This window comes from Ischnura elegans, chromosome 7, assembly GCF_921293095.1.
Source record: "Ischnura elegans chromosome 7, ioIscEleg1.1, whole genome shotgun sequence".
NCBI lineage: Eukaryota > Metazoa > Arthropoda > Insecta > Odonata > Coenagrionidae > Ischnura > Ischnura elegans.
In genome coordinates this window covers 66,060,267-66,087,603 of record NC_060252.1, presented here as the reverse complement: position 1 = coordinate 66,087,603, position 27,337 = coordinate 66,060,267, and the positions used below count along the sequence as shown (strand labels likewise).

At 38.3% G+C, this 27,337-nt stretch overlaps 2 protein-coding genes across 3 annotated transcripts in view; one reads left to right on the top strand and one right to left on the bottom strand.

Moving 5' to 3' along the window:
• Positions 1–6,699: 6,699 nt before the first annotated feature.
• Positions 6,700–27,337, bottom strand: part of LOC124162092 (4-coumarate--CoA ligase 1-like) — a 45,535-nt gene continuing 24,897 nt past the window's right edge. For both annotated transcript variants that reach the window (XM_046538473.1, XM_046538474.1), the window contains 2 exons: positions 10,435–10,600; positions 6,700–7,004 (listed from right to left, as the gene is read on the bottom strand). In XM_046538473.1, coding sequence (XP_046394429.1) covers positions 6,883–7,004; positions 10,435–10,600 — 288 coding nt within the window. In that variant the 3' untranslated portion in view covers positions 6,700–6,882. The remainder of the gene's footprint in view (positions 7,005–10,434; positions 10,601–27,337) is intronic.
• LOC124162093 lies at positions 12,488–17,385 on the top strand. The gene is made up of 3 exons (XM_046538475.1): positions 12,488–13,449; positions 13,535–13,724; positions 17,106–17,385. The coding sequence occupies exons 1-3, from the start codon at positions 13,080–13,082 to the stop codon at positions 17,110–17,112; spliced, it is 567 nt and encodes a 188-aa protein (XP_046394431.1). The 5' UTR covers positions 12,488–13,079; the 3' UTR covers positions 17,113–17,385.

The window sequence follows — 27,337 nt, the reverse complement described above, 5'->3', positions numbered from 1 at the left end:
CTCCTTCATTCAGGTAGTAAAGTTCCAGGACAATCTGACCAATGTACACTTTTCTGCTATCCTTGCATTTTATTTTATAAACGCCTGACTTTTGAAGGGGATGGATCTTATCTTTTGCATGGCAAAGCAGCTTTTCCAAGGTAACCATTTTGTACAAACAAGTGCTGAGTATTAATGGATATGTATGACAATTTGTAGAATATATATCGCCTGAACTGAATTTTACTCCACGTTTTGGTCCCAGGTGGGGGCAGCACAAGGGCACACAGGTTTTTAATGTTGAATTCATGTTATTTTTTATTTTAATATTGTTAACAGTCTGTTTATTAATCTGTCACTCTAGCCATTAACCAGAACTATGAGAGAACATTCAATATGGCCAATAAGAGGAAATCAGAAATAACAGAAAAATCATATAACAGAAAATTTTTCGGTGATGGAGCTGACCCTCATAACCAGCCATCATAACCTGAAATTTGTGTGGGGTAATTATAGGAGTTGTTATAGTACTCAGTGAGAATTTTGAGTTCTTTGGTATGAATCCAAGTGTCAAGCCAACAATTTTGCCAGAGTGGAATACATATACCAGCAGATGACTCCATAATGATTAACCAGTGGCTGTTCTTCAGTTTTTCCTTATTAATAGTCTTCATCAAGCTTCATAGAGTTCAAAGCTTGGATTGGGAAATGTCTGAAGCCATCATATTCGAAATTCCCAAGAATAGCTTGTGCTTGTGCTTATAACACTGGTCAACCTTTGGCTATTATTTGCATGTCTCTTAAATTTCAAGAATAACATCTACTCATTTGTATAACTTCCATCAGCAGCGCAGCGAGGGGGTGTTTTGGGGGATGAAACCCCCCCCCTAGAGCTCAGAAATTTTTTAAAATTCAATCCATTTTACTTATTTGGATCAGTATTACTTATATAATAGTGTTAGGATTAATCAAATATTCCTCAGAAAGCTACAAAGCTCGCCATTTTGAACCATTATTCCTAAAATTCTTTTGGAGGAGGACCCCCGAAACTGCTGCTTACCCTGGTGGGTATGCAATACCCCCACACCCACATGTACTAGTTGTGCCTAAAACCTCCCCTAGCCTTAATTCTTAGCTGCACCCCTAACTTCCATCGATGGAATTTCTTAAGTTGGGGCACCCTCTTTATCAGGATTATGTGACAGTGTCTGTAGAATATTTTTAAGCAATTCTGGTGACATAGTTTCTCCACACACATAGATTCCAAGCATAGCAGCTTTGTTTAACAATGTTAATGATGTCTTAAAATGTGCCTTACTAATCATCTTTCCACTCATGTATGTGAACTACTTTTCAATTATGTACTCTTACCATGGTGACCATGATTATTAACTTTTCACCTTAAGTTGTTTTTTTCATCTCTTTAACATAAATTTCATCATAAATTGTTTTAAGGAAAAATGGTTGTTTTTAAATAAAATTCCATTAATTTGTTACAGGTTATTGTGGGACATTCAGTGACCTGTATTGTCCAGATAAGCACAATAGCCAAGGATTCATTCTACAATGGGGCCAAACCAATGTTAATACGCCATGCCTGCACAAATTCCTTATTGGGGAAAACATCCAAAGCCTGCTTAGCCTAATCAATGTCCACTTTTTGATTATCCTTGATGTAAGGGGAGGTATTTTTTGGGTTTAAAAATTGCAAACCAGGCACTGATGGAGACCAATGGCTGCTATGTAATTGCGAATTTATCAAAACTACAGATTCCTGATAAGTAGACCACTGAATAATCAGCTTTCTCTCAAAAATCATGGTAAGACCCTCAACAAATCACCATGTGAGCATTTTCATCTGGCAGACGATGCTGAAAGGCTGGCTGGTTTTGTTCCTGACTGACTTCGAGATCTCCCTAAGAACAAGGAAACACGTAGATACAAAGCAACATAGGTTCCATACTAACTGTATTTAATTCTTGATGTAGGGAAACAAGTCTCAAATCTAGCCTATTTTTGCCGCTGGGAAATCAGCTATGCTCTAAAAAGAGTTTTTCCAAAGCCGGCAGCTATTAGTGTCTTATGGTATATCAGGAGGTATGCTCGTTAACGGTACAATTAGAATTTGTTTACGTTTTTCCTTGCATACCACACTTTTCAAGGCAGTTGACGGCCGATAGAAGAGCTGGGTTATCACCCCTACCGGAACGGCTGAATAGTCGTAATTCACCCCCTCCCTTTATCCCCATTTCGCAGAGCAACGCACCAGCCAATGGTAAGCAAAGCAATGTGGGGCAGGTTGAGTACCTAGTCGTCCACGAACAGCAACAGCTCAATTCAAGTAGGGCAACTTACATGGATACCTTCTAGTATGTTATTCTCCCCTTGGATATTGATGCTAAAATCTCCCGAATTTTTGCCGCCGGAATGCAAATTTTGCTCTAAAAAAGAAGCATTTTCGAAGCCGACTATTAGCGTCGTATGCTATGTCAGGAGGTATGCTCGTAAATGGTGTCATTAGAATTTGTTTACGTTTTTCCTCGCCCTCTGCATCTCATGAGTTTGTTGACTACCGATTGAACGGCTGGGTTATCGCCCCTCCAACAGCGGCTTCGTAGTCGTAATTCACCCCCCCCTCCCCCATTTATCCCCATTTCGCAGAGCGCACCAGCCAATCGTAAGCAAAGCATTGTGGGGGCAGGTTGAGTAGTCGTCCACGAGCAGCAACAGCTCAAGTCAAGTAGGGCAACTTACATGGATACCTTCTTGTATGTTATTCTCCCCGTGCAGATTGACGCTAAAATCTCGCGAATTTTTGCCGCCGGAACGTCAGTTTTGCTCTAAAAAGAACATTTTCAAAGCCGGCTATGAGTGTCGTATGTTATGTCAGGAGGTAATTACGTATATGGTATAATTAGAATATGTTTTGTTTTTGGTTCGCCTTCTGCAGCTTTGGGGTTTGTTAATTCTCGACTTTAACGGCGAGCTTCTCGCAATGCACCGCTCACCTATTGCCTCCTTTTGATGTATACCAAGTAGCTAATTGTGAACACAACATAGTGGAGTAGGGTGGGTAGTCCCCCGCCAATAATTTCTGCTGAAGGCAAGCAGTGCAACATACAGGGATGCGTTGTTCACATCGTGGAGATACAAGCCTCAAATCTCACCGATTTTTAAACCTCGTGCCCTAAATACGCTCTAAAGACCTCATCTTCGAAGCCAACTCTTAGAGTCGTAAAATATATTAGGATGTTCTCTTGTAATTGGTTATATTGCCTATGATGTATGGGTGTATTATAGCAGTCTTCGATCCACTCATTTTCAAATATATTATATATTATATAAATGAAAGAGTTTCTCTATTAGTCTTTTTCGCTTCATACGTTTCTTTGCTGATGCAATGATTGCGACAAAAATTAGAACATGCGTGCTTCTCAATTTTCCAAAACTGTAGTTCCACTTTCAGCTGCGTCCGACGCGTTCTTTGAGTCATTTTCTCATTACCATCTGCCATGTCATGCCATACGACTTCTGTAGTTGTGCATCCTGCTGGGTAGGCACACCTCTTTACTCTATCAAAATGAAAACATAACTGAGAGGATACTACACTTACTATCAATCCTCTTACTTACAATTAGTGCGACCCATTTTGATGGGGTATGAGTTCACAAGAAGTTTTGGGTCTATATACATACGGACCAGTGGCGCCGACTCCATGGGGCTTGAGGGGGCCCGAGCCCCCTCAATAATTCGTTATGGGTGTGAGGAAAAAAGTGTTAGGCTTGTCGATTTTCCCCGTAGTGTCCAGATATCGAGATTAGAGTTCTCAGTGTTCTAATGTTGATCATACGACTCTTCTAAAATGCTTAAAAAACTTAAAACTCACTACTTCTAAAATTTCCCAGGGAAAGATTTCCGGTTTGGGCCCCCCCAATATTTTTTGTAAGTCGGCGTCCCTGATACGGACACATAGCGAAAAATATTGTGCAGCTGAGTTTAAGCTGATCCTGTGTGCAGCATATAGGAGTCGTTCTTTTCCATTGCTTGCTGTTCAGCACACCTGAAAATACTGCTTTGTGAACATGAATTCCAAATTTCCTTCTTTTCTCTGCACTATCTTTCCTGAGCAAAGCCTTGTGGCCAGCTAGATGACTATATTGATGTTAATTTCAGCAAAAATTATTTTGCCACATACATATTTAATAGTGCATATTTAATGTAAAACTGAAGGTTAAATTTGAAGCTACTTTCACAGGAGTAAAAAATGAAGTACATAATTACTTCGTAATGTGTTTGTGAAGGGTGAAATATGTTTGCATTGCTGCCATTTCAATGTAATTCACTTACCCAGGGGCATAACTAGGAATATGCTTTGGAGGGGGATGAGATAGCCTTGGACGTGAAAATTTTGAAAAATGACATGCCTGAATATACATTTTACATCATTTTGGCACTAAAAATTTAAATAGATGCAGTTATTATTCATATTTCAAAACTAGGCAATATTTTTAATGAACTTTTTTATTTCTTAGATGCTTTGGGGGGGAGGGGGGGGATACATCCCCTCATCATAGTTACGCCACTGCACTTACCTACAAGTTGATTTGAAGTTGCTTAGACGCCCATTGTTTGCTCTCCTATGCATTCTGCATTGATATGAACCTACCTTTTTAATAAAGAAAATAAAAATCTAACTGTTATCTTCAGGCTTTACTTTTTAAGAATAAAAGGATAAACTTTGTAAGGTTCACTAATATATATTTAAAAATGCACCAAGGACCACTAATATGTTTACAAAAAACACCCTATGCTTGATATACCACCAAGCATAGGGTGCTATTTTAAAATATATGTATTAATGAACCTTCTAATATTTATTTTTTTTCATAAAAATATCCATTGCCGAAATAAAATTTTCATCAAGAAAAACAAGATCCTTCAGCCTCAAGCAAAACAGATTCCTTTGGGTCTAATTTACCAGGGAGAAAAACACTGTGTTTCAAGCTTGTAAAAAGCCTATTGGCACATTATGATGAAGTTTTTGAGCCTTGGGGAGCTTGTGACCTATAGTAGCTGCAACGAGACTCCCAAATTACCAAATGGCGCATATTAAAATCAGGGTTTGCAAGTTAAACGAAACAAAAACGTTTCCTTTCGACCCAGAGGGTAACGAAAATAAGAGGACCAGTTTTAGTTTCGTTACTTAACGAAATTAAAATCTCCAAGGAGTTAAGTTTCGACCCGAGAAGAAACTTTACTCCCGCGAACGAAACTAAATTAATCGAAACTCCACAGCTCGTGCTTATGTTTCGATCTCAGAAGTTGAATGGAGAGGTATAAGAGGGAATAGTTTCGACCCATTACGTTTGACATACGTGTAGAGAGGTTGAAACCTTGAACCAAAAAATCAAATGGCTAGTTTGTGTTCACCGTTCTCCCGTTAGTGTTAAAAATATGATTGCCCCATGCATCTACAGGTTGTAGGACAAACCTCTACTTCATTCAACTTCATTACTTCATACTCGGTGTGTGGGTCGAAACTAAGCTGTTAGAAGGTGAAGCACGTCATCCCTGCGGTGCGAAATATTATCTACGTTTAGTTTCGTCCCTGAGTTTTAGTTAAGTTTCCACCCGAAGTAGTTTCAACTTTTGACAATTTCGTTTCAACCCTCAGTTTAGCTCCCAGGGTTTCAATCCATTTCATTTCTGGAATGAATCTATTGAAATTTTACTGGTTTTGACTTTCGTTTCGTTTCACTTGCCAACCCTGGTTAAAATACCCATCTTTTGCTGAGATTCAAGGACATTTTGAGTGCCTAGAGTGTAGGGTTCCCACTCCAATGGAAACTTCATTGTTGGGAAATAGTTTTGCCTTCCGTGCACGGGTGTAGTTGCTTACATTGGTTCCCTATATGGCAGGTTTGAATATAAGTGAGGAAGTCCAGGGTTTCTTCTAAAATGAGGATCCTTTTTCAAGTCTGGTTTCGGGATTTTTTTAGTGATAGCAAAATATGCTTTGGTAGTTCACAATTTATTCAACTTGGGTGCTTATTCAATAGGGTGGTTTCCTTCATCTAAGAAAATGAAAGGCATTGATTGCGATTCGTTACCCACCATTAGTGTATTCATAATATACAAATTATTTGGTTTTAGAAATACCGGGTTAGACGAATGGCAATGGTCCATTTTTATCCTCATTTGAAAAGGGCCAGATTGGCGCCCATGCGATGCCACTCCACGTGACGTCACAGGGACCTAGTTTCTACACGAGAGGATAGGAGTTATACATCGTCTGAGGTTACCAATGCATGCATGAGGCGCAGAGCTCAGGGAAACATGTCTTAACAATCACTTATTAAAACTGGCTACGGTCGGAAAGTTTTCCTCGTTTGATAAGTTATTAATAATCCTTATTTAAGCCAAGCGCTACCAGCCAGCAGGGTACTCAGCTACCCGCTAGCAGCCTACGTCGTATCAGCGCTCAACTCGCCTCAAGGTCACCTCGCAGGGCGGCAACGGGAACCAGAAATACGTCACCCGGAGAGACTTCCCGACATTCATACTTAAGCGTCGTGTTTTCACGCGCTTGAAATTTTTCACTTTTCATTTAATCGCGAAAAATAGATATCGTCATTTAAAAATCTAAAAGCGTGAAATACGTACTCCAGGAGTACGTATTTTACGATTTAGGCAATAAAAAAATAATAGGAAACCACCCTATTGTTATTTTCAATAATATGGTACAATTGCACAGGGATTATTCAGGATGAAAAATTCAAGTAAGTTCAAATAAAAGTTAATAATTCAATACATAAGTAATTAAATAACTATTAATTAACTAACAATTAATTAGTTAACTAGTAAACTAAATATTAATTCAGAAAATCTCTTCCGCCTTCAAAATTATGAATCTGCAATGGCTTGTTTTAGCAGAGCAGTTCTGTCCAGTTTCCCACCAGCAGTGACTGGCAAGCTGTCTACAAACTTCACTCCACCATGAAGATGCTTGTGCACTTCAGCTCTTTCTGTCCTCAAAAAAGAAAGAAATAAAAATAAAAAGATTGTCAACGGAAAATTCTTTCCCATCAGATACAACGTCAAAAAAAAAACTAATGTATAAGGTATGACAATCAGAATGTAATATTATATATGTAAATGTAATATAAGTCAGAGAAGAAACAGAGAAAGCTCTAGGTGAAGTGGCTGGATACATGCCACAGGGAAATATAATAAAGGAGAGAGTACCCTGAAATGCTCTATACTCTAGGGTAGGAGGCCTTAGAGCATGAGAGGAAAAAGAGTGGATAGTTTGGGATGCATGGTATAGCCAGCAGGGAGATTTGCTAATTTTTTTGCTGATTTTGATTTGATAAATTGGGAAGAAAATAGCAACACCAAGCTTTCAAGAGAAAAAATAATCGCCAGTACAAGATAAAGAGCTGGCCACAAAGTAATATAAAAAAGTTTTCTTATTTTATTAAGACATTAAGTACTACACTGGAACAATTTAGTTTTATTCACAAACTCTTATTTATTCTCAAGCCAGTGACGTCATGGAAAAATTAGCCGGAACGTATTTTCCTTAACTTTTTTACAATTGAAATACATATTACTTTTTATTACAGGTTATTATTTAAATTTTATCACAATTTTTTTTGTTTTGTTTACTAATGTATATATTAGAAATTTTGAGGAAACAAAATTGATAAAAGTTGTTAATTACGATTGATAATTATGTCTTTAGGCTGACTGACTTCATATTATGTCTCTTGTTAACCAAAGATGGAAGGATGTTCCGGCACCATGACATCACTGCTTCAAGCCCTTCCCAAAAAATGAAATTTATTTTTTACACGCTTGCTGTGGCCTCTCCCACTCTCAAGTCCCAACCAGCCAGGGCATGGCAAATTATTTACATAAGGAGGTATTTGTAATACAAAATACCGCTCTATACGTATTTTAAATGCAAAATACCTTAGATTAGGGTATTTGAAAAACTATTTAAAATACTATTTTGTAATTTGTGTAAAACACTGATATACTGCAGTAAATCTCATGAAACAACATCCTCATATTCAAGTTTTGTACATTTTCCCATTTATAATTTTCATAAACCTTATCAGGAGGTCACGGCCTGACTTGAGCTGATCTAATGTACGCTGTACAGGGATCTCCCCTGAATGAGGACAACAGAGAAAAATGAAGTACCACAGTCTGAAATACTTTAATGAATCTTGCCTGAGGGCATGGACACAGCAAGCAGTGATACTCCTTCACATGTATCATTATTTATATATATCAGTGACGGATATATATGAGGGTGCAGGGGGCACAAGCCCCCCTTGCGGGGCCGCCTTCATTGCTGAACATTGCAGAACCACAATTTTAACTTTTTTATGTCATAAGATGGCATTGTCTTGTATACGTGTACAATCAGTTAAAATAAAACTTTCTTAAATTTTGCGTGTAACTTGATTATTTTTCATTGCGATAAAAGTATAGGTAGTTCAAAATATCTTTTGCGTCCCCCCCCTTGAGTGTTTTCTGTATCCACTACTGGTATATAAATAATGACAACTACGTTTATTGCCGTGTGTGCCACAGATACACGTCCGTACGCAAGCGTCGCTTGCAAATACACAATATGGCCATTCCTGGGAGACTTCCTAGCACTTCCGGTCCAGTGTCCCGTTCGCACCCCTGGTGGCCAAGTTTGTTACTCAATCAAACACCATAAGGTCTAGCTAGTGGCACCTAATGTGGCTAGCTGCGGTACTCTATCCCTGATAGCTATCAGGGACAGAGTACTGCAGCTCGCAACAATAGATGTACATATTTAAATCATAATATCATGGGATTTCCTGAGTTAACCTCACATTGCAATGATCTTGGCCACCCCGAATACTATCAATCCATCATTAAGTTACTGCTAAGCCTTGTCACCACAAGTACACACCAAATATAGGAAGAGGAAATCCTTACCCAGTGAGAAATGGGTGGTGGAATCCACGTGGAACCCACGTGGAGATGTAACGTAGATACCACGTGTTTTTGGTCATGGAATCAACGTGGAATCCACGTGGAAATTTGGTGGAAAAATTAAAACAGCAGTTGGTGCTGTCCTAAAACCATTAAAACCTCAACCACTCTATATCTAAACCTTCTATATATGTGTCTACGATTTTTCATGTGCTCTCATGGCTGCCTTTCCACGAATTATATAAAAATAGAATGTGCGATACATTTTCACATAACTAGCGTGGTTTCAGGATGATAAATGACGCAATGTCACCAGAGAGTTAAGTACCACAAATTAGAAATTCTGTTTAACATTTAATGCTAATCACCACAAATCCACTTGAAATCAACGTGGATTCCACGTGGGTCCAACCACTCAATATCCACCACCACCAAATATCCACCACTCAACGTGGATTCCACATGGGTTCCACGTGGATTCCACCACCCATTTCTCACTGGGCAAGGGCTGATGAATTTCACAAATATTCCTGAAGTGGCTCGACAGGCACGATCGCCTCACATCACCAAGGTAATACACTCTTGAATTGGAGCCAAATCAATTTTTGGACAGTTTGGAGTTGCTAATGGTAAATAAAGCACTTAAACTGTGCATAACTGTACAAAGTTTACTCATTACATGCACACAGATTACACCTAAAACCTGCATACTTTATTTTACAATATGGAGCAAATATACAGTGTGTCCCAAAAAGAGTGACCCGATTTTAACTTGTAATAATATTGAAACAAATGTCACTAGGCAAGCGAAACAGCGCCAGATGTGATTGGCATTGTTTAGAGTTTTAGAAAAATACGCTGAATGTAACTATGAGTGCTGATGTGGAGCGTGCAACCCTTAGACCATTGGTCTAACAATAAGGTGCAGCCAGTCTCGCTGAAGATGACGTACAGGGCCGCGAGAACAGGCTTTACACTCTTGGCCTCCTACATCCCCTGACATAACACCATGCGATTTTTTCCTTTTGGGAAATGTTAAACAGCGTGTTTACGTTCCTCCCTTACCTCGTGACATTGATGAACAAAAAACATGGATATCAGCTGCTGTAGCTTCAGTGACAGAAGACACCTTACACTCAGTTTGGGATGAATTCAGCTATCGGCTAGATGTCGTCCTCGCAGCCAATGGAGGACATATTGAATATTTATGATGGTTTTTTATAAACTTTTGTCCTTTGTGAGTAATTTAGTATACAATATGTTGATGTTAAGCCCTTCTTCCTAATAAATAATCTTATTTAAAATCGGGTCATTCTTTTTGGGACACACTGTATACATACATATATGAGACTGCCTAAGGGACTCAGGCCCCTCCACACAGAAAAGAGCCCTGTTTATCTATTTTTTAGGATCATGGTATAGTCTCAATGAAATAAAAATTAAGATATTTATTCTATTTAATCCATTGATGCACACCTGCCACATGTGATTTAATATCTCCTTCCGTGACTTCAGATTCAGGTTTGAGAACAACAAATGCCTTCGCTGCAGAGGTTATTTGGGGGTCAGGCACTCCCACTACTGCAACTGATAGTACATCGGGGTGTTTCAAAATTATGGCTTCTACTTCAGCAGGAGAAACCTGTATTGCATAAATAATAGACTTTAGGCACAATATAATTCAAATGAAAACAGTTTAAAACTCTGGGGATGGGAAGAGAATAGACTCACAGAACTATCTTGCCACTGTTTGCCTTCACTCAGTCACTGACTCAGTGTATCAACCCAAAAGCTGTTTGGAAAAGATAAGGATAGAGCTTACCCTAATAGGTATATAAGCCATAATCATATCAATTTTTACACATTTAGGGTAGTGAAGCCAGGTCCTTTGCCAGGAGCACTTTGCACAATTAAGAATTTTTGTTGGGGGTACCCAAGGCTTCTCTTGGGATTTGAATACAGGACCCTGGAACAAAACACTCTACCCTCTGAGTTTTCCCCGTGTAGAGAGTATGGTAGCCATAATGGGTGGAGTGCTTAGCTACTGATTGCGGGATCTCTCATTCAAATCCAGGGCCTTTGGACCCCCAACAAAAATCCTAATAGTGCGAGGTTTAAGGAGCTCTAGGAAAAGGAACTGGCTTGAAAGGGTGAGAACCCACTGGCTTATGACTTAAATTCAGTGGCGGCTCGTGAGTCAAATGCTAGGGGGGGCGCACTCCACCGGGGGGTCATAAGTTTTTAATATTTCGTGTATTTTATTAAGTTTTACGGCAATCTAGGAATTAAATTTTGTGATGCCATATGTTCCGTTTTTTTCAACAAAAATACCTAGTTTTCCTAATAAAGCTTGATTAATAAATACCAAATGCCATAGACTCTCGGTCATACGGATCGGCTTATTCCGGACTCTCGATTATACTGATCAATGATCTTGAAGAATAAAAATATATTTGCTGCGATATTTTGCAAATACAAACGAAAATACGTAACTTTAGGTTTTATCGCATACATTCTTCGTGCGGATATGCCCTCAATACACTTCTGTTGTTCGTTTTGCAATCATAATACGTTATTTGTCAAATCTATACAACATTTGCAATGATTTAGGTAGCAATGACACTTGTAACACCTGAGGAGGGAGGGGAGTGTCACTGACTTCCACTAGGCAACAAACACTACTAGAATGCGCGCGCTTTCCTATTGCAGATGTAAACTTTGATGGCGGTGTTCGCGATGATTCTTGAATACAGTATGATTTAAAATCAATAATTAAACATTTCTCACACATTTTTAACAAAATCTGAAATACTCACATGCCTTTAGTTATATTGCAGAAGTCCATCGTTCTTTCCTTTTGTCCAGCAAAGTGATCAATTGCACGTTCGTTGAAATCAGCGCCGGACAACAATTTCTTTCCGATTGAACACATGGCAAGGGCACTAGTCTATAAATAAACAAGGGACGACACAAAATAGGCCGACGAAAAATACCACCAAAAAGAACAAGGTGCCTGGACACAGAATTGGGAAATTTTTTCCCTATATTTCCCTAAAAAAAAACGAGCACTGTTGATCAATTCAAAATTGTCTTCTTGAATGTACACACAGCACTAAGAAACTTCTTAATCGGCAATTACGCACAGTTAAATCCTCGAAAATGATGTCTGAACTCATTTCACTCCGTTCTTTCCGAGAGTCATGCCGTTACTATAAGGACGACTCAAGGGAGATAGAAGTCGTGGTCCACTAATGCTGATTCAGCTGAGGGACGAATTTAAGGTCAGCAAAGGCATTCAAGCAAACAAAGGACGTCACGAACCATCTCCTTGAGTCTAAGATTCATAAGTGGTAAACACACGAGACGCCAACGGGTCGCATTTGGAATAACCATGACTTCGAAATCATTGCCATGATATAATAATATATAAATTCTAGATCGTAAAAGAAGACGACTCTGAGCCACAGATGGGAGCTGTAAGGATCTCCGCACTGATATGAACTCTTCGAAGCCACTTAAGGTGGTTTGAGCGAGATAGTTCCGAAGTCAAAAAAGCGATTAAATTTTAATAAAATTTACAATTATAAACAGTTATTAAGGCGTTTGACACAATTTCACAATATTTTATGCGGAAAATCTTCGTTTGCGTTACTTATTTTTCTCAGTTATGAACGAACTTTACGTAATTTAAACTTAATCTTGACTTATTTTCAAAGGTACCAACGGTAAATTTAGTAATATCTTACTAAGTTTTCCTAGTATAGTTTTGCCTTAACTCCGACTTGGGGTACGGATTACTGGAATTTTAAATGTTAAAACATAAAGATGTAATGATTACTCATATTAGAAAACAATTTCGAAGCATTTTATCGAAAGAAATTACATATGCCCAAGAGACGCTCGACTTGGCAACAACGTGAAATTTCTTAGGTTGGTGACACCAGTGACACTTTCAACTAGCCTGGGAACCCGGGAATTCAGAAAAACACGTGACTAGCTGGAAGTAGCTTGAATCGTAGGAAGGGTGCAGAGATTTCGGTGTTGAAATATTTTTGAGAGTCGAGTATTTCTCTAATTTTTTAGTGAGATACGCAAGTATTTCAGCCTTCTCTGCTTTTACGATGAAGCCATCCAGGAGTAAAGACGGAAGGTTTGTGCGGAAGAAGGAGTTTGAGAAGAGGCAGAAAGCTTCTTCCCGGGCGAAGGTGAAGAGGGAATCGTCGCCCAAAATTGAAGCGAATCCACGTTTCACGTTGGAGGGTCGGCGAATCGTGGACGTAAATCTGTTGGCTAAGCAGATGAACTGCGATTCCTGCCTAAAACCTCTTTCCTTTGCAAATATTGAAGGCGAGTTGCGGCGTGGATTAGCTTCCATTTGGACGGTGCGCTGCTCTTTTTGTGAGCAATTGAAAAAAGTTGCTACATCTACGGCAGTGCATTGTGCAAAGTCCTCGTACGCTCAGTACGCAGTGAATTGTAAGGCCGCCATAGGTAAGTGCTCGAGTAAATACCTTAATTCATATTTGGGAATAGAAGAAGTTGATTAGCTGAAAATATATTTTTGTTCCATTTTCAGCTTGCGTCGTGTCAGGTGTTGGGCACGAGCAAATGAATAGGGTTTTGGCAACCCTAAATATTCCGCCTGTCGCTAATTCCACTTGGAAAAGGTACGAGCGATCTGTGGGGCCTGCGGTTGAAGAGACGGCGCGAGAGTCGTGCCAGAAGGCTGTGGAGGAGGAGAAGCTTCTCACTTTGACCTCAACACCGTAAGTTTCATCGTATCAGTTTATTTATGATTATGCTGTTCATATTAGTGTTTTTAGTCCAGCGAAACCAAAATAGAATGTTCATTTTTCAAAAATGTGCCTCTTGTGGTCTCATTTGGTTCTGTCATAGTACTTGGGAATATTTCGGCGGTGTGATTTTTATTTCAATGTACATTACCTTCCAAGAACATTACCAGTAGTGGTCACGTCCAATATATGAACTACAATTGAGGAACTTCAGTGGCTTCTTTTATGATTACTATGTTCAAGTGTAATTTTACCTTTGCTTCACATTATTATTATCACTGTCCTTCGGTATTACTTGTTATCGGTTACTAAGGATGAGGCCATAGTTGAATAAGTGGCTGTTGACTGGAGGGGCTTTTCATCTCAAATCAGGCAGATAGTGCAAAAATCATGTCAGGTGACCATCACTGATTTTCCTAAAAGTTATGTGTGTGAAAGCAGTATCCTTATGATGAAAAATGATCACTTTCTAAGATCTGAACTGAACCATTATAAAGTTATTAACCTTTGAACAATGCAGGGTCAGGCCTCAGGGTAATAAATAAAGAAATACATACCTGCTGAATACAAAGGAACCATGGTTAATGAAATCGTGGTAAATCTTTAATTTTAAATAAAATGCATTCATGCACATTCTGGCATAACTTACAAGTGCCACTGCTTGATTGATCATGGTGATATGCTATCAGGTGATTTGGTTAGAAGTCTATATAACATACATTTTCAATTATAGTATCCATGTCTTAAGCATTTCAGCAATTATAGACAAACTAATTTCTTCCTGCTTATTATTCCTTAGTCATTGTTCGTTAAAGAGGTCAAAGTAATCAGCACAGCCAATTTACTGGTATGGAACATTGGGTACTTTCAACTGGAAACCTAGGTTAGTTTCCTCTAATGCTCATGCTCAGTGTCTCAACTATTGTTCTATGTAATACTTATTCATTCAAGACTTTCAATGCTTTTAGCGGATCAAAAACTTTCTTGATTACTTAAAGGCATTAACTGACTCCTCCAACAGCTGGGATGGAAAACAGCAGAAAAGGAATGTTTTTCCTATTGTCAATTTTTTTAAAGTCAAGGCTGGATATCCCAAGCACAAACCCTTCTTCATTTCAAATTCCTTATTAAACATTATTGCAAGAAAATGTTCCTATTTGTCGGCATCATCTCCCTGTTGTTCTTGATGCTGCAGTCCTGATTGTGATTGCTTTCTTGAATTTATTATAATTACAACCTGTTTCACTATGGTGATTAATGCTTTTGTTAGACTAACGAGTTCCAAAGTAGCAGAATGTATTTTGGTGTTATATTAACCAATGATAGAGTATAAAAGTCTTACACATAACCAATATTCCTTTCTAATGTTGAATCAGTAACATCATAAGTGAAGTGGTAGATTACCTTCATTGTCATTATACTATTTCCATTCCTTAGTAACAATTCTACCCAGTCACAGAATTCTGAATGTAGTTCTTTGGCTAATATGTGGCATCTCATTCAGTCTACATAATTTATTTCAGTGCCACGACTCTGAGTGAAGAGTCTCCTATGCATGGCAGTGATGGGGCTGAGGTAGATATCATTGCCTCTTATGACTATGGGTGGCAGAAGAGAGGCAATGGGCGGTCATATGACAGTAAATCTGGTTGGTTTCATTATATTTTCTGAGAAATAAATTATGTATTATTTGTCCCTCTATATTAACGATTAAAATTTCTTTTTGCATTTGCAGGGCATGGATCTGTCATTGGATACCGCTCCAAAAAAGTTCTTGCATTTGACGTGTGTACCACTACCTGTGCAATGTGTAGTCAGGGGCATGACAAGAACGATCACGACTGCCGAAAAAATTGGAGTGGCAGCTCCAAAGCTATGGAGCCATATACTGCAGCAAAATTAATATCCTGCAATGAAGATTTTTTGACTGCTGGTGTTCGAGTGACAACTCTCATAGGAGATGGTGACTCCTCAACGCTGGCAGCTGTACAAAGGGAGTCGCAGCACTCTGTACAGAAATGGGCTGATATCAACCATACTAAGAAGCGTTTCTCTTCTTGGCTATATCGAGCTTCTGCAAGTCATCGGCAGCTCTTGGGCAGAAATGTTATACCATATTTGAAGAGATGTTTCTCATATGCTGTGGACCAAAACAGGGGAGATGAAGAGGGAACAAGAAGGGCAATCATTAATATTGCCAATCATGCTTTTGGGGATCACCAAGGGTGTGGAGAGTGGTGTAAAGGGGACACTGACAATTACTCTCACAAAAGTTTGCCCCGTGGGAAACCACTTGAAGGGCGTGCCCTTAAATCAGCCCTAGAAAAGATATTGGAAAGCTTTGCAGCAGAATCTAGTAAAATTGCTCCTGGTGGTTCTTCACAGGCAAATGAGTCTTTCAACCAAATGGTAGCAATAAGGGCTCCTAAGAACCGCCACTATGGTTCATCTGCTGCCTTGAATATAAGAGTGGCTGCTGCTGCCTGCCAGAAGAATTTAGGCCCCAAACATGTTATTGGCATAAACAGGAAGCTGGACCTCTCCCCTGGTAGTCTCACTAAGTCCTATTCCAGCAGAATGGAAGCGAAAATAAAGGCCAAAGTAAGGAGGCAAGTAACAGTCCCTGTGAAGCGACGTAGGTTGTTTCTGAAATCATTGCAGAAGCAAAAGATATCATCACATGAAAGTAGAGAGGGAATATGTTACCAATCTGCTATGGAAGCTGATCTAGGCTGTGCTTTATTAGAGGAGACGACAAGAGAATTGCCACCACCTCTAAATGAGGTGACATTTGTAATTGTGGACATTGAGACCACTGGATTTGCCTCCACTGCAGATATTGTGCAGCTTGCATGTAAAAGTGGGCAATGTGAATTTAATTATTACATGATGCCCAGCAAAACATTTCATCCAATTGCAGCAGAGAAGACAGGGTTAAGGGTTGTTAATGGAGAACTTTTCCTATACAACCAGAGAGTTGAAACAACCCCTCCAAGGGTTGTTGGTGAGAAATTCATCAGTTTCTTATCCAGTTTTGAGTCAAGGGTGGTGTTAGTTGGGCACAACATTGTCCGATTTGATGCTCCTCGCATTTTATCATGGCTGCAGAAGTTGGACCTGAGCGACGATCTTTTGAAAAGTGTGTATGGGGTTACTGACTCATTGAAGCTCATTAGTCAGGGTAGTTGCAGAAAACTTGAAGAGCTTGCATCAGTATACCTGCAAGGGGAGGAATGGCAACGAATAAAGAGTGGAACCCATAATGCAATGATTGATTGCCAATTACTAGATGGACTCGTAAGACATTTTGAGATAGGTAATGAAGTACTCCTTACTAACTCTTTATCTTTACAGGAACTGAATAACAGGAAATTGCAAGCTGTAAGGAAGGCGCAGAAGGTGGCAACATTACAAACCCTAGGGAGAGTTATTTCAAGCTCAATGATTTCCAAAATGGCCACAGCTGGTATTGATTTGGAGAAGCTGGTGGAAATATTCAATATATCTGGTACTGAGGGAATTAGATTACTCTTAGGTGAGAGTATCAATGGGAAGCCACGAGTTACGACCAGAAGGAGAATAATTCAGGCTATTAGTGAACACCTAGAGGAGTTGAGAAAGCTTGAATAAAAAGGGTAAGACTGGCATTATCTTATGCTTAATGTGTAGCATAATTTAAATGTATATGGTAGAAATGGTTGTAACATAAAGTCTAATAGAGATTTTTAAAAACTTTTTTCGGATTCCCCCCACATCGTCTGGTTTGTGATGACAGATGTCTCCCCAGTGTTTAAACCAGTATCTTCAGGTTTACTGTATGGGTATTAAGGTTTGCCTGATATAACATTGGGCAATCTATCCATGTATTTCTTTTGGGTGATTCTCTTTTATTCTGGTTAATGCATCAACGCCTTTGGGTAAGATTGACTCTAGATATTTCCTCCTGAATTGTTAGTGGGATTTTGTCCATAGGTCTGATCAATGTCTTTGCACACTTTGATGGGCAAGAAAATTATGCTATTCCATTGTTACAAGGGTAGCAAGGATTTCATTGGTAATTCATGGTACCCTGACATTACCATTGCTCAATTTTGAGCATTTCTCCCGGAGTTTAGCCCACGGAGTAAGTTTTGTGAGTGATTGTGTGTTTGAGTGATTGTGTGGGTGAGTGATGTGTGTTGTTATTACTATGAGTGATTGTGTGTTGTTATTACAATGAGTGGTTGTGTGTTTGTTTACTCAACGGAAGCAGCCTTAGTTAGGCCCCCAAACCCTTACAAAGGTTCCTTCAGAGTTGAGCGAGTGATTGTGAAGGGTTTCCGGTGGAGAGGCTGGGGTTTGGTCACTGCTGAGAATCTTCCCATTCCAGCATACCAACACAGTATTTTGTTTGTACCTGCGATGAGGTCCCCTCCTGTGAGAGCTGTCACTCAAAAAATCTTCATCGCAGGATATTAATTTTGCTGCAGTATGTGGCTCCATAGCTTTTGAGCTGCCACTCCAATGTTTTTGACAGCCAGGATGGCCCTTTTTTGCTTCTGTCTACACATGGCATAGGTAGGGCTGAATACTAACAAAGAAATTATTCTTTGTCTTATTAACCTCTGCCCATTTCTGCAGAATGTACTGTGTCACCCTGAACAGAATTTTTGTAACTGAATTAATGGACAAAATCCCACTAGGCTGGAATTCTGAGGAAACAGTCATCACAAACTAGATTGAAACTTGGAGCACATACGTGGTGGGAGGACTCCATATTAATAATGAAAGACACTTAGTTTCTTCCACAGGTTAAATTTTTTTCTATTTTATTACCAGTTTCATCTATAATATCATTATCAAATACTAATGGTGTAGTAGCTGAAACCGGTAATAAAATAGAAAAAAGATTTTTATTAGCCTGTTGAAGAAACAAAGTATCTTTCATTATTAAATATTATTTTTTTCTGTTTCTTGACCTTATTTAATATATAATATGGTTTTTCCTGGAGTATAGGTCATATATACAAAAGTTAGCAGCCAACGTTTCGATTTATTTTCTTAAATCATCTTCAGGGCTATGTTAGAAAAATTGTGAAACAGTATAAAATACAGAGAGTAAGACTAATAAGACTTATTCTCTGTATTTTATACTGTTTCACAATTTTTCTAACATAGCCCTGAAGATGATTTAAGAAAATAAATCGAAACGTTGTTGGCTGCTAACTTTTGTATAAATGACCTATACTCCAGGAAAAATCATATTTCATTATTAATCACATGCTAGCTTGAATAATAAAATTGTTGAAAAATATCTCATGGAGAGAAGCAAAGTATGTAGTAGCCAATTTAATGTATCTTGTGAGCCCTGGCTATCCTATCTTATGTTCTTGGCCAACACTTTGTGAAAATGAAATGTATATTGCTAAATTTATGTGACATTGTATGTAGAGTGGTTTTCTAAAAAATATTTTGTAATTTTTGTTATGTAATAATAATGAATATGTATACCAAGAGTGTAGTCATATTTCACTTTGTCTACTTCCTTCCTACGCACCCAAAATTGGTAACTAAGTGCATACATTTCCAAAATAGGGCCTTGAGATGAAAAGCAGAACGTTGAAATCGTATCCAGTTTAACTAAAGGTAAGGGGGCACTACAATAGGCATAGAGATGAATGGCAAGCTTAATTTAGAATAGTTTTATGATCATGGTGGATATTTTAGCTTTGACTTAGTATTTTTGTAATGATGTAAGCAAAAGTATATTTGGTGTGAAGTTCTTGTTCCTAAGGGATTGTTGTAAGGAAATTGCAAGATGAACATCCTTTGAGACCCCATAATACTATTAATGGTAGATTAATTTATACGTCGGTTATGCGTTATCTAAAGATTGGATTCATTGAATTGTTGGTAGTGAATTCAGCATTCATGACGTGAAAGTCTACAGTTATTGGAGCAAGAACTTCCCATCGGGGCAAGTCTTGTAATTTTGCACTACGTGGAAGGAAAGTTATTTAAAGTCGATGCCAAGCAATGCTAATATTTCGGAGGGCTGGTTATACATTAATTTTTTAGAAAGGTTCCTCAATTTTGGTTAAGGCAACAAGTTTAGTAGGTTTTATGCATTGTAAGATGAATTCTGATTTCCCTGGGGGAGATGATTCAAAAACATTTTTCCGTATACGTAATGTGCTGTTGTTTAACTTGCGTGTAAACGCATGACTACATTCGTATCTCGCTAATAATTATGTCCGTTCATTTTCATGTAAGGTTCGGACTGCGTTGGCTTAAATATATGAAAATTACCTGAAGATAACAACCTGCTCACGGTGTTCAATAGGTTTCCCGCACGGCTCATACCTGTAAGATGGTTTGAACCACTCGCTTTCGTCACAGATGGCAAGTTCATTAATGCGGATGGAGAATCTTACTTTGACAATTAAATACGCAGAAAACTGAAGTGTGCGTCAAATCGGTTACATCCTTCCACCAAATCATATTTATATACACATAAGAAATCTCTTCACTCGAAGTTTACAGCAACCCAAATAGTATCAGGAATCGCGAATCTCATGATTCACTTCCAAATGTCCACCACGAAGTAGTTTTTGTACATGGAATTTACTGCGACAATATGGAAAATCAGTAAACTAAACTCGTACGCAATCAATTATCTCCATTTATGTTTATTTCTGGTATGCTGTCGTCTGCGATCATGTTTGCTTACATTTAATCTTATGCGGCGTTGCCAAACCGAATCTTTCGGCATCCGGTCGTCTGCAGGACATGCCTGTTCGACGAAAAGTTTTTTTCAAATATTTTAATTATACTACCGGTGACCTATGAATTTAATGTGACCAAAAATTCATAAATGAAGTTAACTACACTCAGTTAGTTTTTTGTCGATTTCTATGTACGAGAAATAATTCTATTTAAATAAATTCTGCCGTCGAAGCGCATGCCTCCCATCTATGCCATGTAAATCAGCTTCTCTTTACTCACAAATATCTCTGAATTTAGCCCGGTAAGGGGTGTATATTATGATATCACTGGAAAGAGCAAGACTTTTTCTTTGCATTGAGATAGAAATCTCAGAATTCTATAATGATTGATTTTTCGCTCAAACTACCTTAAATCAGACCCAAGTGGACATTTTCCGTCAGACAGCTACCGCTCTGCCGCTGATGAATTAGGTGAACATGAACTAATACAACAAGGACGGCTAGAAAAATGATGAACCTACACACAAAAGGTGCATTGTACGCGGCACTTCTTGACATTCATTGGATGACTCTATTTAAAGTCACGTTTTACGGTTTAAATCATGTTTAATCATTCACCCTATCACGCACGCACCTATTTCTTAAATTATAAATCAGTGGGGAATGTTAACTGATTTTTCCTAATACTGCAGGTCTTATGATAAATTTATCTGAAAAATAGGTACCGCATTTCTAATCATCGGGAAGATATTAATACATTGTTAAGGCCTAAATATTAATTATTAGTTTCCCAACGGTTCTTGAAATTCGTAATCATAACAGAACTGTGGCAAATAATCGAGAATAGTTTTCCTTCGTCAATACGGCCTTTAACTGGTTGGATTTTATGTGTTCCGGAATTCAAACACCAAAAAACGCAAGCATAATGGCTTTACTTTATTTAATGGCTTTAATTTATTTACTGTAGCAATACCTACCAGCAATTAAAAATTAAAATCTTATAACTACACCCAGTACAGTGACCATTCTGATTCCGTAGGTCCCTTTTCTGTGGCAGCACCAAGAAGACGCCAGATTATACGCCCGCCGGCCTGCGCAGCGATGTCAACTCACTCGTCGCTCTGCGCAATCTCGGACGACGTCCCAAGGCTTCCGTAAGGCAGCATGTTAGACGCGTCATAGCACCAGCAGCCCCCACCACTACCACTCTCCATATAACTGCATGGGGATGGATTGGGACGTTCTGGCCAGCGCCCCACGGCTACAAATACGAACTTTTCGCGCTATTTCTTTTCGTTTTTTTCCAACACTTTCGATATATGGGACTGAAAAACACTTTCATTAATCAATGTATAATTACAAATTAATGGATAATTATTTTTTTTACTTTTTCAAATATTTGGGAGGGGCGGCGTCCGAGAGTCCTTATGGGCAAACCGCCACTGCTTAAATTGGTGTGAGCTCTATCCTTATCTAATCCAACCAACCTTCAGGTCGAATCTCTGAGTGATTGAGTTTACCTTTTAGGGGTTCAAATTCATTCTGAGAAGTATGTATGAGCATATAAATTTCAAACTTATCATTCTAACATACTCTTTGATTGATTCCAATCCAATCACACAATCTCAGTTAAGAAAAATGAATACCTACTTTAGGAAGTTGCATAGCACAGAATGGCATATGGTTTAGGTCGGTTGAATGTTCCAAAAAGTAGGTTGGTTACCGAAACTGGTAGAAATTTTTTTTTGCCGAGATGCATAATACAGTGACGTAGCCATGAATTTTGTTCGGGGGGGGGTTCAAAACCAGGGGGGCTATGCTCGAAATTTTAGTCGTGCACGACTTCATTGTCGTGTGCGAGTCACGTGGTACGGAGCCGAGCGCTCTGGCCATTTGGTATGCTCGAAATTTTAGTCGTGCACGACTTCATTGTCGTGTGCGAGTCACGTGGTACGGAGCCGAGCGCTCGGGCCATTTGGTATGCTCGAGCTCCTTGGAGACGTATGCGACTGTCTCGTGCACGACTCCAGCCGAGCGGGGACAGTCGAGCGGTCGAAACCCCTCGAGTTACCCTTCGTGTTTGAACAGAGTGGTTCGTACTTCGAATATTGCATAGGTAAAATTCTATATATCGCATCATTTTGATTTTAGATGATTGAAATGTCGTCAAACTGCACTATTATTGACTTATTTTTAATTTTTAAGGTTTAAATATGAAATTAATGTTTTTTTCTTCTTGTAATTGAATAATGATTAAAGGCACAGCGGTGAAATAAAAACTACGTAAAAAAACTAATGAATGCCCACAAAGTTCAGCGAATGGTCACAGGTAGTACCAATGAATTTCCAAGGCATAAATTCAATGAAAATCATTACTAGGTCATAAACCAATCCTTTTTATTCAGAAGTTTAAACAACTTCGAATATTATTCAGCAAATATATATTTCTATCCTCAAAATTTCCATTAGAGAATAATTTTAAAATTTTGTGTAATATAAAACATGACATTATTATATTATGATAAGTATTGATAAGTACACAAGTTTTCTGCGCTACATCTGGATGTTATCAATCATTCATTTTTTTAGTTTTTTGGCGATTATTTTTTGCTGAATAGTTTTACGTGATTGATAACTGCTTACCTTCAATAAATTCAAGAAGAATATTCTTCTGTTCTTCTGATATTCTCGCCATTGCGTAGGTCATCGTTCTTCAGAGGTCGAGAGTAGAATATCAAAATCTACTAGTTGACTTTTATACCTGCTTTACTTGAAACGCCATACGCACTCATTCTCACGAGAAAATACATAGAGTCAATCAGAAAATGTTGACGAGTAAACTAATCCCAGACACTAATTATCCAATAAATGTTCATACAGAGTAATACCCTAACAACACCGGATATCCTACGGATATCCGTTTCAGGTCCGCAATGTCCTATCTAGGTCCGCCGGCAATCAGGATATCCGTCGGATCTCCCACGGATATCCGAAGCCGGATGATCCGAAAAATGTCCGAATGGGATGATCATAGGATATTCTGTTACAGAGCTATAATAACAATAATATACTATTGTTACCATTATTGCATTCAGATTTGCACGATACCAATGCAGTTGTACCATATTCATTGAAGAAAACTAAATGAATACAAATAACAACTCTGACTGCAAAAAAATATTTGAGTTAACATTTGAAGTTTTTCCTGCAAATTTTGGTTTTCGCTCATTTTTAATACGGGGTTTCTGTCGAATGCAAGCATATAGCAATGCAAGCAGAATATCCGCTTCAGGTCCGCTATGTCCTATCTAGGTCTGCCGGCAATCAGGATATCCGTCGGATCTCCCACGGATATCCGAAGTCGGATGATCCGAAAAATGTCCGAATGGGATGATCATAGGATTTTCTGTTACAGAGCTTTAATAACAATAATATAAAATTGTAACCATTATTGCATTCAGATTTGCACAATACCAATGCAGTTACAGCAAATTCATTGATAAAAACTAACTGAATACAAATAGCAACTCTGAATGCAAAAATTATTCGAATTGGCATTCGAAGTTTTTCCTTCAAGTTTTGGTTTTCGCTCATTATTAATATGGGTTTTCTGTCGAATACAAGCACCTATAGTTTGGAATTGGTGATTATAGCATTTACAAATTTCCTCCACAATGATAATTATTATATTTTTCGTTGGAACCATTATATTACGTACTTATCTAATAATAACAGATTAAAAATCGTATTTCTATTCTAGCGAAACTAAAATCTGCTCTAGAAAAATTTGCCCTTACATTTGATAAAACAAATAATGCACTGTTAAAAAATCTTTGGGACTACGAACCTCCGCTGAAACCAAAACACCGCCTCCCCAGATGTGCCCTCAACCCTTCCCATATCCCTATCCCCTAATTCCCTGTCTTATTATGCCATGACTCTTTTAATCTGTAAAACGTGATAAACTAATCTGCCTGCATTATTACTAAACGAACCCCCCAGGAGACAGCTGCAAAGCTGGGAACTGCGGAAAACAACAACGAGAAATATACTTGGACCTGGAAAATCGTATTTCGAAACTTGCGCCATAACGACCGGCGGCCATCTTATATAACATGTGACTTACAGCGCCCACAGCCATCGCCACTAAAGTTGTGTACGGTTGTGTGTACACATTCGTAGGTACTGTATTTTTGACTTTGTGACTTAAGCTGTGCTATAAAATCTTATTTTACAAGCAAATTTACGTTGACGTACTCCATGGAAGAGGAAAATGATCCCTTTTTTGCAGTGGAGACTGGCAAAAAGGGATTAGAAGAATACAGTTTGTCAGCATCATTGACCCATCTACTGTTTACTGACCATTTAAATGTAAGTAAACGGAAATTTTTTCTCTATTCGATAGTAAACCAACGAACTTGTGTGTATCTAGCCTTTCAGGACTAATTTATTTCTCAGTGTAATTAATATTTTGTATGATCTTTGCGTGATAAAATACAATCCATTCAGACCGATTAAGTTTAAATATCAGTTCTCGCAGTAGAATCCATTTTTTAGCTGTTCTTTATGGCATTTAAGTATTATTCTCTATCTCAATGAACTCGTATATGAAGGGTTTTTCTCACAAATGAATAACTATTGAGAATATGTCGAAGAATTATAGTAATTAATGAGCAGTTCAGGACATAGCCATCAATTAACTCTCTCCGATCATTATCATTTAGGTATTGATTTGTGTCTTTAGTAAAATATTCGCTAATGCCTTACAGTTAGAAGAGGATGCAGAAAAATACATCTTCTGGAAAATGACGTGAGGTCCTTCGAGGATAAAAACAACAGTGTGAATGCCGGGATCAGAACATTCCAGTCTCTCCAGACCGCCCCGTAACTAGGAAGAGAAAAATTCTATAGCTACTGCAGGAGCATGAAGAGCCCAAGGAGGTGCAAATGTGCCATGTAATCCCCGGAAATGGTAACGAGGAGGTTGATGAAGATAATTCGTATCTATTGATCCACATTCTTCCTGAAGGCATGTTTACACTGTACATTAACTCGTAGGAGTCATTGTCTAAATGTATGAATGCATCAATTTACACGAAAATACACCATTGTGTGTTAAAAAAAGTTAACGTTGGAATAGAAATACTTTGTCATTCCTCTTACTCAGGTGTTTATTATTTCGTTGTTTATCTCATTTTAGACTATTGTGCATTCCGTGAAAATAATCTACAGAGCATTGCTCTGCTCACATGTTTTCGCACTGTATTTACTTAGTCATAAGTGTTTTGGAGTTCAGAGATTAAGTGAATTCATTGGTCTTATCTATATGGACAGTTCATTTTGTGCCAAAGCATGACATTTGTTTCCATGTTATAACTTATGTATGTTTAATAATTTTGTCTTTTAAAGCCATGCATGTTGTATTTGTTCACAGAGAAGTGCCATTTTTGTTAATTTTATAAGCTGAAATTTATATGATGCATCAAAAGATTGTTTTAACTGGTTCTTGTCAATATTCAACTGTAACCAAGTGGTAATCATTCTTAACTATTGTTTGCTACAATTTTTCATTAAGGTCACTTTACAAGGTTGAATTTATTCATTGATACGGAAATGCAAACCCAGAAATTTTATCATCTCAGATTTATTAGTAGGCATAGTTGGAAGCTTGGGTATATACATTTTACCTATAAACAATGCCATTGTTGATGTGATTCTTCAAACCATTGGAATCTCAAAGCATGAGTTGTTATGATCTTCCTTGGAAATCATTTTTCTGAACTTTCAGGGTATGACCTGTTCCATTCGAACTCTTGGATTCACTAAATTTAAATTGATCCAATTCCTAAGAGGTAACATTAATTTTGAAAGTCAATTTGCTTGAATGCAATAACTCAAATCATGTAAAAAGGCCTTACAAATGACAAAATAAGAAAGATTAAATAGTTTTTAATGCAATTTTGTTTCTTTTTATTTAATCAGTAGTCATTAGTTAAAGCATTAATCATTCGAATGAAGGAATCTATTTGGTGTATATTCTTGTAACAATATGCAAAAAATGGTATTAATATCCGGAAGGGGACGTCCTATGGATATCGGATTTTGGGACATGCGGATGGGCCACGGATATCCGAAGGAAATCCGGCGATATCCGTCGGACATCCGTCGGATATCCATAAGTCCCAAAATCCGATATCCATAGGACGTCCGCTGCCGGATATTAATACAATTTTTTGCATATTGTTGCAAGAATATCGAATTTGGGACATGAAGACTCCTTCCACCTTGATAGGGTTGTCTATCATGTGCAGGATCCTTTTTGGTGTATATTCTTGCAACAATATGCAAAAAATTGTATTAATATCCGGCAGCGGACGTCCTATGGATATCGGATTTTGGGACATATGGATATCCGACGGATGTCCGACGGATATCGCCGGATTTCCTTCGGATATCCGTGGCCCATCCGCAACGTCCGCCTTGGATATCCGACGGACATCCGTCGGATGTCAATGTGTTGTTAGGGTAGTGCTTGGAATCGAAAACGTTATAACACCTCTGGTATATACGTCCGGAATGAAACATTCCTACTAATCCAATTATCGAGGCATGTGTCACTTTGTAGATCTTTAATTCAATTAATTATTATTTAATTAAATTATTCAATTACTAACAATTCCAAGGGATTTTAACGCCTAAGGTTTTTACGGCGCTTTGCTTTTATGCTTGAAAAGAATTTTATTTTTCAAAAGAATTCAATTGGCATCACAGAGATCCTCTCAGTCATTGACGCCGGTAACGGTGCTCACGAATTTCGTTTTCAAGCTATGCTGAATTTACTTCACCATATACTAACCAAACACTTTACGGTACTTAAAAATA